At 39.9% G+C, this 11,233-nt stretch overlaps 2 protein-coding genes across 2 annotated transcripts; both read left to right on the forward strand.

Moving 5' to 3' along the window:
• The first annotated feature begins 262 nt into the window (after nucleotides 1-262).
• Nucleotides 263-5,221, forward strand: LOC137733784 (protein SMAX1-LIKE 8). Its single transcript, XM_068472966.2, has 3 exons — nucleotides 263-1,768; nucleotides 2,563-2,806; nucleotides 3,189-5,221. The coding sequence occupies exons 1-3, from the start codon at nucleotides 606-608 to the stop codon at nucleotides 5,022-5,024; spliced, it is 3,243 nt and encodes a 1,080-aa protein (XP_068329067.2). The 5' UTR covers nucleotides 263-605; the 3' UTR covers nucleotides 5,025-5,221.
• A 762-nt stretch (nucleotides 5,222-5,983) lies between these two features.
• On the forward strand, nucleotides 5,984-8,888 carry AL1 (alfin-like 1). The gene is made up of 5 exons (XM_068472968.2): nucleotides 5,984-6,134; nucleotides 6,244-6,276; nucleotides 6,687-6,909; nucleotides 8,165-8,282; nucleotides 8,390-8,888. The coding sequence occupies exons 1-5, from the start codon at nucleotides 6,047-6,049 to the stop codon at nucleotides 8,636-8,638; spliced, it is 711 nt and encodes a 236-aa protein (XP_068329069.2). The 5' UTR covers nucleotides 5,984-6,046; the 3' UTR covers nucleotides 8,639-8,888.
• The last annotated feature ends 2,345 nt before the right edge of the window (nucleotides 8,889-11,233 follow it).

Below are 11,233 nucleotides of genomic sequence, written 5' to 3' on the forward strand. Positions count from 1 at the left end.
TCTTCTATTGAACAATTGCAAAGTTAGGTTGAAAAAATGAAGTAACGAGAGAAGACCAAGACGTACAAACTTGAATTAGAGAATTATGTTACAGGCAAGAGACGAAGAAGATAATTGAAGACTCTCGACATTCAACTCAACTATAAGAAAAATGAGAGGCCCCCAATTACGTAATGAGAGACCACTAATTATTTGTCTCATTACGTAATTCGCGGTCTCTCGTTTTTATTATAAAAAGGGCACATCACCAGCAGACACCTATGAGTGGTGAATAGAATCTATGCTGACCAGTCACAACTCACCTGGTATATTTTGCCTTTCTCTTGTGGGTCCCACCATCCTAATGTGGGCCCACACCTCCACCCTCAAGAACACCAATAAATAATTAGGAACACTTTGCCACACAAGGCACTCTACTCAACAAGCTTACAAATATTATGCCCAAATTTCACTGCAAATTTATGAAAAAATCATTAAAAAAATAGAGCTATCTATTTTCTTTAATCTATTATTTTGTTCGTAAATAAAATCGAGCATTTAGGAGAATATAGAATTTGTAGCAAAGTTTTGTTTTTTAATTTGGGAAATTTGTATGCTCTGCGGCGATGCCTACGCCGTTTACTGTAGCCAGGCAATGCCTAACGCCGGAGGCAGCAAACGCTTTGGACGAGGCCGTGGCGGTCGCGCGGCGAAGAGGCCACGGCCAAACGACGTCACTGCACGCCATATCCGCTCTACTCTCCATCCCGTCCTCCGCGCTACGCGACGCCTGCGCGCGCGCCCGAAACTCCGCCTACGCGCCCCGACTGCAATTCAAGGCTCTGGAGCTCTGCCTCAGCGTCTCGCTCGACAGGGTCTCCTCGACCCAACTCGCCGACGACCCGCCCGTTTCGAACTCGCTCATGGCCGCCATCAAACGGTCCCAAGCCAACCAGCGGAGGCAGCCCGAAAATTACCACCTATACCACCAGCTCTCGCAGCAGTCCTCGATCTCCGCCATTAAAGTGGAGCTCCAGCACCTGATTCTGTCGATTCTCGACGACCCTGTCGTCAGTCGGGTCTTCGCTGAAGCGGGGTTTCGGAGCTCGGAAATAAAGCTTGCAATTTTACGCCCTTTTCCTCAGATTCTCAGATACCCGCGCTCCAGAGGCCACCATCCTCTGTTTCTCTGCAACTTAGCCGAGTACCCGGACCCCGGTCGCCCGACCCGAACCGTTTTAACTGACGGGGACGAGAATTCGAGGAGAATAGGAGAGGTTCTCGGGAGAAACAGAGTGCGGAATCCTCTGCTTGTGGGCATATTCGCTCACGACGCACTCAAGAGCTTCGTGGAGGCTCTGGAGAAAAGAGACGGCGGCGTTTTGCCGGCGGACCTGTCTGGGTTGTCTGTAATTTCAGTGGAAAACGATGTCTCAAAGTTTATCACCGCGGATAGCGATGAAGGGTCGGTGAATTTGAGGTTCGGGGAGGTGGGTCGGGTCGCAGAGCAGAGTTTGGGGCCTGGGATTGTTCTGAACATTGGGGACTTGAAGGCGTTTGTGGCTGAGAACGCGGTGGCTGACTCAGTGAGTCACGTGGTGACCGAGTTGACAAGGCTGCTGGAGCTTCAGCGCGGGAAAATTTGGTTGATTGGTGCAACGGCTAGCTATGGAAGTTACTTAAAGTTCGTGGAGAGGTTTCCCTCTGTGGAAAAAGACTGGGACTTGCAGCTTCTGCCCATCACTTCTCTCAGAGGTGCTTCCATGGCTGAATCATATCCCAGGTCCAGGTGAGTTATTGCCTCCTAATCTATATTTTTACATTCATTTTATTCAACTTTTTCACGAAAAGATTCGAACTTGAGTGCAAGCGGTCAAGCATACGAATTTAATCAGTTTTAAGTTTGGTAACATATGTGGATGTGGAAGCCTTTTATGTTTTGTTTGCTTCTGAATGAATTATAAAATTTGTGTTACCTTTGGTTTAGATGCTCTGGATGTAGTTTCCCATACAATTTAGTCCCATAATTTATTTCTTTGCTAATCTGATGTGAGAGTTGTACATCTTTCTGTCATAATTTTTTTTTTTCTTTCGCTAATTGAAGATTTGTAAAGATCGAGTTATACGTTGCGACTTTATGTCTCTTTATACAAGAATTTTTGACAATCTTCCCTGAAAAGCATAACCTTTTCACTGATCGGACACTAAACAGACAATAAAGGTGCACGAGAGGGACACTAAGATGTATTTTATTGCTAATTAAGTTCCCTTGCAGCGAAAAAGTTCTAATTTTTATTGAAGGTTTCTAAAACGTTTTTATCTATGTATATTTCCCTGAAGTTTACGGTCTTCGGAAAAGTTTAAAGTCTCTAGGGGCCAAGTCCTTTTCTCTTGACGACAATCCTATGGCCTTCTTCATCGCATTGAACTTCTTCCCCAGTCTAAATCATTAATAGACTGGGGAAGAAGTTTAAAAGTGCATCCTGCATGCCAAAAGTGTATAGAGCTTGTATTTTCAGATTAAATCCTGACTTTATGATGCCTGTTGAATCTCACAGTTTGCTGGTCATGATTTACTTACAGCTTGATGGAGTCGTTTGTTCCATTTGGTGGATTGTTTTCAGCACCTTCTGAGCTAAAGCTCCCAATAAGTTGCTCGTATCAATGGTTTCCCCGCAATCATCAGGGCAATGAAAAAAGTGAGCAAGAAGCATATTCTGTTCCGATGGGAGGTATTACAGCTTCAGTGGCAGGTCAGCCCCCAGCTAGTTTGCCTTCTTGGTTGCAGATGGCTCCTCTTGGCACAAACAAGGGATTGGATATGAAGGTGTGTATCACAATCAATACATATTCGATTCTGATTTTAATTGTCTAAATTGTGCAATGTGCCAAACCTCTGGAATGGGAATATATGATGCGAACTGAACTCCTACTTGCATTACGCATTCTGTAAAGTTTTATTCTTTTTGACTTTTAAGCCTTTTCCCCAGTGTCCATTAACTGATAGAGAATTATTCCCATTTTGGCTAAAAGTAGGCAGCCGTATGTTCGATAATACTTCCTCTTTATGCTGTATGACAGTGTCTGGTCTAATATGTAGTCTGGTATCTTGGGGGTTTGTTTTTCTAGTTATCAGTGAAATCATTACTTCAAACTACAGGGTATTTACGTTATTCTTTTGAAAACTAGTTTGTATCTCTTCAGTGCAGACCAAAGACGATGGTGTGTTATTGAGTGCCAAAGTTTCAGGATTGCAAAAGAAATGGGATGATAAATGCCAACATCTTCACGACTCTCGTCCCCTGCCCGAAGCAAATTTCTTTCCAACTATAGTAGGATTTCAGTCTCCTGAAGACAAAAGGTGCAATCACGACAACACCATCAATATATCTTCACGTAAAATTGAGTGCAAGAATGCAGACTCATGCATGGCCGCAGATGTGCAAACACAATCAAGCCTTCCTCCAAAGGCTAAGAATGACAGTTTCTCTTCCGAAGTCTGGGAAAAAACTTCAAAAGATGAAGATCTTGAGTCGCCTGGCCTCAGGTCACCCTGCTTGTCCAACTCTAGTGTGGTTGATGGAACATCTGCCACATCAACCACTTCCGTCACCACAGATTTAGGGTTAGGAATATGCTCTTCTCCTGCTAGTAATACACCGAATAAACCTCCAGATCTGAATCAAGCACTTCAACAAGACATCTCGGGTTGCTTTTCCTCTAATATTGATTTAGTCAATGGGAATCTCTATTATACTCGATCGTCATCTTGCTCGAATCCTGACAACCATGGGCAGTTTGATCCAAGTGATGTCAAGATGCTTTTTAGAGCTCTCTTTGAAAGGGTTGGCTGGCAAACTGATGCTGTAAGTGTAATTAGCCAAAGGATAGCTAACTGCCGATCTAGAAGTGAAAAGTTCCGTGGAGCAAGTAACAAAAGGGATGTATGGTTCAATTTTACAGGACCTGATAGGTATGGTAAAAAGAAAATTGCCATTGCCCTTGCTGAGGTATTATACGGAAACCAGGAACAATTGATCTGTGCGGATCTAAATTCTCAGGATAGAATGATCCCTTCAGACACAAATCTTGATTGTCCACTGGTGAATGGTTATGACGTCAGGTTTAGAGGTAAGACGGTTATTGATTATGTTGCCGGAGAATTGTGCAAGAAACCCTTGTCCATTGTCTTCTTAGAAAATGTAGACAAGGCTGATGTGGTGACTCAAAATTGTTTGTCCCAGGCTTTATTGACTGGTAAATTTTCCGATTCCCATGGAAGACAAGTAAGCACCAATAATGCGATATTTGTTACAACTTCGACATTCTCAAAGGGATGCAATATTCTTACTTCCACGAAGAGACCCTCCCACTATTCCGAGGAAAGAATCTTACAAGCGAAAGAGCAGCCTGTGCAGATTACTATTGAATGTGCCTCTGAAGACAACAGCAAAAGCAAAAACTGGAAGGCATCCACGAATCAACATTTTCTAAATAAAAGGAAACTGGTTGGTGTCAATGAACCTCTAGAGCAGCATGAAGTCTCAGAGATGCCCAAACGGGCTAACAAGACGTCAACTAGGTATCTGGATCTCAACCTTCCATCTGAAGAAAATGCAGTGGAAAACACAGACGATGGGAGCTATGAAAACGACTGGCTATCTGAAAACTCCAAGTCCTGGTTGCATGGCTTCCTTGATCAGGTGGACGAAACAGTGGTATTCAAGCCCGTTGATTTTGACACACTTGCTGAGAAGATATCAAAGGAAATCAAGAATAGCTTCCACAAGTTTGTCGACTCAGAGTGCCTGCTAGAAATCGATCCAGAAGTCCTGGAACAACTACTTGCAGCTCTATATTTGTCAAACAGGTCTTGGGTGGTGGAAGATTGGGTGGAGCAAGTACTCAGCAGGGCATTTGCAGAAGTTAAGAAGCGGCATAACTCGAACAGAATCACTACCGTAAAACTTAAAACTTGCGAGGCGATTTGGTTGGAACGTCAAGCACCGCAAACTTATGTTCTCCCTAGCATTGTACTAAAATGACTGCCAAGAAAGGTGTAGTATTGGAAATTTGTAAGTAGATGTACAAGGAAGGTAGCATATGTAGCTTTGTTGTAAGCCTTGTTTAGCCTTTTGCTGCAGTTATTTTAGGCCAGTCTGTGCAAGTCTCGTAATCCCATATGGTTTTGGTGGGCTTTTATTCGAGCATCATATATAATGTGTAGCAAGTGTGTTTGTAATTTTGTGTCTTCCATGTGCCAATTGCCAAAACCGGAGAAAGGATGAACACTGCCGACATGGGGTTTTTTTTTTTTTTTTTTTGGTCAAACAAGAAGCATTGCTCGAGGGTCTCGAAAGCCTCGAGCTTTAGGGTCTTGAGTGGTTATATTTCTAAATTTTGGAAAAATAAAAAGAAAAGCTAAAATACGAGTTAGTTTTATAAATTTCCCCTCAAGATTCGAACTTGGGAAGTTTTTTGACATTTGGGGAGAGATGTGCTTTCACTTTGGATTCCCGGCCATTTTGGCATTAGTTAAAAGGGGAAAAATGACCTAGATCTCAACGAATCCATTGTCCCAACACAAAAGATCATTCGGTGACTGAAAATCGAGACAAAAAACTAGAATTATACTTCAAGATTCTAACTTGGGACGGTTTCTACCCAACGTGTTAACATATGAAAATTAGTATTCAAATTCAACCAAATAACTTTTAGTCTAATAATACTTCTCTTCTCGATGTTAGAAGACACCTCAATTTCGAGCACTAATCTTTACTAATAAAAACAAGAGCGCTACCATTTGAACCAACTTTCTTGACTACATTGTCGATCTCTAATACATATGCGGGATTCACTTCTATTAACGAGGTCAGAGTTGGTCAACACGGTGGTCAATAAATGCGTTACAAAATTCGGGTTATATTATTGGGCTGGCCCATTATGAGAAACCCACTACCAATATCTGAAGCCCAAGCCCAATTGAAATCCCGGGTCTCCTCCTTATCTAATCCGTCCCTACTGTTTTTACAAAAATATATATCAAATTACAAACAAATTGGGAAAAATGCCATCGTCGAGCCCTCGCACCGTCGAAGAGATCTTCAAGGACTACAGCGCCCGGCGCTCCGCCGTCATTCGAGCCCTCACCAACGGTTCTTTCTCCCTCTCTCTTTCTCTCTCTACGTTTCGGTTTCATACATATACTGCATTGCTTGTATCGTGATGTTCATTGACGCTTTTGGTTCCTTTTTGCACTTCCAGATGTGGACGAGTTCTATTCGCTTTGCGATCCAGGTATTTTCTTGTTTCGATTTTCTTTCTTGTTGTTAGTTTTCTGTTTGGTTGCCGAGAAAGTTGAGTGAAAATACAGGCTTGGCCGCTTGAGCATAAGTATGTTTATTTATCTGTTAATTATCATATTGGTGATTAACTTGTGTCAAATTTACTTTCCGAGTGAGGATAATAGTCGTTATAGGTTTTGACTAGGGAGGAATGTTGCAACAAGCATGATTTAGTGCCTTCGTTTTGTTTCGATTTCTGCTTTTTGTAGGTAACCTAACAAAGTGCATTGTTGCTCGATTTTCGCCTTTTGATTCTACTAATCGTATTATAGTGGTGGTTTAGTTTAATTGGAGTAGAACATTACTTCTGTTTGATTTCGGTTTTTTTTTGTTACGAACGGTCTATACTTATATGTCTTTCAGAGAAGGAGAATTTGTGCTTGTATGGACACCCGGATGAGTCGTGGGAGGTGACTTTGCCGGCAGAGGAAGTTCCCCCGGAGCTTCCTGAGCCTGCACTGGGCATCAATTTCGCAAGAGATGGGATGAACCGTAAAGATTGGCTGTCATTGATTGCAGTACATAGCGACTCTTGGTTGCTCTCTGTGGCCTTCTACTTTGGTGCTCGACTTAATCGGAATGAGAGGTTTGTTTATTCTTGTCCTAGAGTTGAGAGTTGATATTTTTCTTATATTCAAATGTTGAATATATTCATGTTTGATTGTTTGCTCTGCGACCTGCGGAAGTAAAGTACTATTTGATTCTGGATATTACCATAAGGTTTCTATGTTTTTGTGCGCTTTCCAAAATTCTTTCCTTTCTATTTCATCAACTCTTATTGTCTGGTTGCACGAAAGATTAGTATTGGCCCAAGATCTGGTTATGACAACTGATGGCTGAAACTTGTAATGGATGGTGACAAACTTAGGGGGTGTGATATTGTAACATTTGTCAATGTTGATTATTTGAAAACCCTAGCAAGAACCAGCTCTTGGCGTATGTCTCTGTTGTTGTGTTATTGTTGTTTTTCCCCTTTTAATGTGCCTCTTCCAATTATTATGGAACTAGTAGCATTCGTTACTCTACAAAAGATATGTTGGTTGCCTATTTTGCTTGAAACATATCGTACAGCTTTTCAGTTCTTATGCATATGCGTGTATTACATAGCACATTCTGTTTTGTGGTCCTTAAATGAGGTTGTGCTTTTCAGTCGTTAGAATTTAGATCAAATATGGTACAGGAAACTGCAATATATATATGCATGGCGTCCTAAATACTTTTGAATTTCTATACAAATTACAAGATTCTGCATTTTCTGGGACATTATTTATGGACCTGGTGCAAGATTTTCTTTAATGTCTTAAGAATTCACGTTGTTGATTTATCTGGGATGAACTCACGATTGTTTCTTTGACTAAAAAAGACCTCTATCTCTATTGTTTGAATTGTTGAGATGGCTATACATTCCTCGGAAGTTAGTTCTAAGTGCACAGGTTTCTGATATTTACGTAAACAATTGTCTGAGACCGAAAAAGAGCACAACCAATTGCAATGTATATCACCAGAATGGTAGAAAGTAAAGTCTTTGTTGTTGCAAATGAGTTGTGAATACTCGTATTCTTGGACAATAAAACGTAAGTGTACGTAAGTGAAGCTGTTGATTCTGCATCCGCATACAGCCAGTTCAGAACTTTCATTCTCACTTCCCTCCTATATTATTTCCTGCCTCGGCTTCTAGCTCCCTGATTCAGTGGATATTGATCAATCAGGCACTTGGAATAGTGTAGTTCTGTTTGGTTCCACCATTTATATTAATGCAAATTATTTTCTTTACCTTACCAACATGTTGAAATTATCACGAAACTAAATTGTGGTTTGCTGGGCCATCGATCCTGGAACAGGAAGCGTCTGTTTAGCTTGACAAATGATCTGCCTACAATCTTTGAAGTCGTAACTGGAAGGAAGCCTGTAAAAGACAAGCCCAGTGGGGATATTGGAAGTAAATCCAGGAACTCAAAGGTGAGACACTCTCTCTTTCTTGGAAACTATTGGCTGCCGAAAGATTTATGGATATGCTTTCCCTCTGTGCAAAATTTGGGCTTATGACCCACTTTGTGTGTTTGCAGAGATCGATTGACGGACAAATAAGGACCAACAATAAGGTACATGATGCAAGCTATATGGAGGATGAAGATGAGCATAGTGAAACCCTATGTGGAAGCTGTGGAGGAAATTACAGTGCTAATGAGTTTTGGATCGGCTGCGACATCTGTGAGAGGTGGTACCATGGGAAGTGTGTCAAGATAACACCAGCCAAGGCAGAATCGATTCCGCAGTATAAATGTCCTCCTTGCAGCACAAAGAAGAGCAAGTAGTGATGAGTAACGAAAACCTCAGGAGCACTTGCGTATGGTTGGAAGATACTCTCTGGCCGTTGTTATTCATTTTCTGCTCCTACTCTCTGGTCATGCCGCCATGGTTCCGGTCATGACGCCATTGTATTTTTTTTTACTAGTGTTTTGCTCCCTTCGGATATATGTTCCTCTGTATTTCTCTAATGTACAAAATAGAACTTGTTTCATTCGTGTTATTTTATGAAATGATTTTAAATTTTCGTTATTAAAACATGTTTATGAATTTTTGGTTTTTGACTCTGAATTGTGCTATGATGCTTGTGCATAGGAATGGGCAATGGTTATGACGGATGGGTAACCGCGGTTATTTATCTATAACTGTTTATGTTCATACCCGTATAATCGATTACCTGTTGGGTAATTGCATAAACGGTTATACCATACCTATAACCTTGTACCCATTTAACCATAACCATTTACCCGTTTAACCGTTTTTGAACCAGTTTATCCTTTTATTTTTGTTTACCCATTTACCTTTTTTCACCCGTCTACATGTTTTTTTTTAACAACTTGAAAATTACCAAAGAAAAATTTGTCATAATTTTCGTTATAACTGCGGTATGTGCTTACTAGTATATCGTTATAACGTGTATCAATTTAAAGCAGCCTGTACAAAAACTAACTAGTTCTGGAATCACAAATGCTATTTCAGATGATGGTATGTATCTGTCCTAAACTCTCTTTCGAACCTTGTCATTAGTCCAGACCAGATTTTGTTTTAAGTTTTTGTGTTATATGACAATTCTTGTACTGAGGCTTCACCTCATAGCTTTCCTTTCTACGGATACATGTCGGGAAGGCTCTATGATCTCAATACAAAATATATAAACAAAGATGAATTGAAGTCACAAGTAAGCACATACCGCGGCAATGGAATACAGTCTATGGCAGATATAGTACCCATTATAACCGTTATATATTGAAAATTACAATATATAAACAAATATGACTTTTGTTACAAAAGTAAAAAACAAAAATAAAGATTAGTTTTTTAAATTTTACATATATTAAATTAAATGGGTAAATGAATACCCGTTATAACTGTGGATAATACTCATAACCGATAGATACCCGTTATAACCGCGGGTAATATCCATAACCGTTTATTTAAATTTCACGGATAAACGGTTATACCCATAACCGTTTGTTCGTCTAAACAGTTACCCATAATCGTAACCGTAAATTTTAAATGGACGGGTAACCGAAGTTACCCAAACTCATGGGTATTTTGCCCACCCCTACTTGTGCATCCATTTGGGAACAAAAGTTCTCTTGGCACGTTTTTTAAAACTAAAACTAGGCAAGAATTATTAAATATTTTTAACTTACATACAGTTTAGCACAAACAGAATCGAAATCTTATAAAATGACAGTAGAATCAATCATTATCAATCCAAACTGAGAAGCTCGGTTCTGGAATCCTATATTTTTATACGAAGCCGTGTAGCGTTAACGGGTCTTATACGACGTTCAAGTGTGCATCAATTTCGAATTAGAAAATCGACTGTGCAACAAAATATCCCCAACGTTAGCTCTGAATTGAAATCATTTTCCAATTTCCATCTTGTCAGCTCACTCTCTTTCAAAAGCAGTTTCTAGATTGTTTCGGTTGACGCCAAGTCTAGTTCACGTGCTTTGTGGAAACGTTGTCATCACAAAATTGTTTGCAACTTTTTTAGGTACTGAAAAAATTTGCAGAGATATTTCAGTTTCCCTTTGAAACTGTCAAATGGACCAGGTACTGTGTTGCAATACACAGTTGGAGCATTTCACATGCGCAGGAGGGATTAGTCCTTGGTCTAGAAAGCCTTTGGGATACCCTTGACTAAGTAAAAAAAAAAGAAGAAGAAATTAAAGAAAATTCAATTGACATTGCCGACCACCACACAATCTTAATATTCTTTATTATAACAAATTATTAGCAACCTCAAATAAAAAACGTGCTGGTTTTTAGCCACGTGCTCATTGGACTTTTAGTTGTATGTAGGCCCCATTGAAAGTTTGAAACTTCCTCTCTATTGCCTTTGCCCACTAATAGCTAGGTTTACCTTTGATTATTTAATATAAGGGTAACGATATAGGTCAACTAAGTTTTGTAAACTAAATGATATGTAATTTAAGTATTGATTAACGTGTTTATTTTTTTTTATTAGTGACACATCGTGTAGTTTGTAAATCTGGTTTTAAATTTTTGTTTCCTAGCATTATCCTTAATATAAATAAATGTCACCTCCCGCCCTCGTTTGCAATTGTATGCATCAACCTCTTTGCCATTGTGAGTTTTTAGTTAAAATGATTTCTGAAATTGTATAACTTCAAATTTGAGGTGTATTCAATTGGGATTTTCAGGAATTTTAATGGATTTACAAATCCATAGATCTTGATAGAGTTTAATTTATTTGTCGTCACTTAGTACTATTGTTTAGTGATATTCTTCTTCACTTGTAAGTGAGAGGTCTTATGTTCGGTTCTCACCAAAGGCAAATTTGAACCACATTAATATGGTTAGCCCAATGTAAGGTTTAAATCACTCCACCACGCTTTTAGTGTAGATAA

The sequence above is a fragment of the Pyrus communis genome, chromosome 7 (genome assembly GCF_041283825.1).
Source record: "Pyrus communis isolate YQ-2024b chromosome 7, ASM4128382v1, whole genome shotgun sequence".
Taxonomy (NCBI): Eukaryota; Viridiplantae; Streptophyta; class Magnoliopsida; order Rosales; family Rosaceae; genus Pyrus; species Pyrus communis.

Bases quoted from the DNA above. Each gene is read 5' to 3' on its own strand.
- LOC137733784 (XM_068472966.2), top strand. From the start codon at position 606: ATGCCTACGCCGTTTACTGTAGCCAGGCAATGCCTAACGCCGGAGGCA. The intron at 1,769-2,562 runs GTGAGTTATTGC...ATTTACTTACAG, and splicing joins GAATCATATCCCAGGTCCAG to CTTGATGGAGTCGTTTGTTC. The intron at 2,807-3,188 runs GTGTGTATCACA...TCTTCAGTGCAG, and splicing joins ACAAGGGATTGGATATGAAG to ACCAAAGACGATGGTGTGTT.
- AL1 (XM_068472968.2), top strand. From the start codon at position 6,047: ATGCCATCGTCGAGCCCTCGCACCGTCGAAGAGATCTTCAAGGACTAC. The intron at 6,277-6,686 runs GTATTTTCTTGT...TATGTCTTTCAG, and splicing joins CTATTCGCTTTGCGATCCAG to AGAAGGAGAATTTGTGCTTG. The intron at 6,910-8,164 runs GTTTGTTTATTC...ATCCTGGAACAG, and splicing joins CGACTTAATCGGAATGAGAG to GAAGCGTCTGTTTAGCTTGA.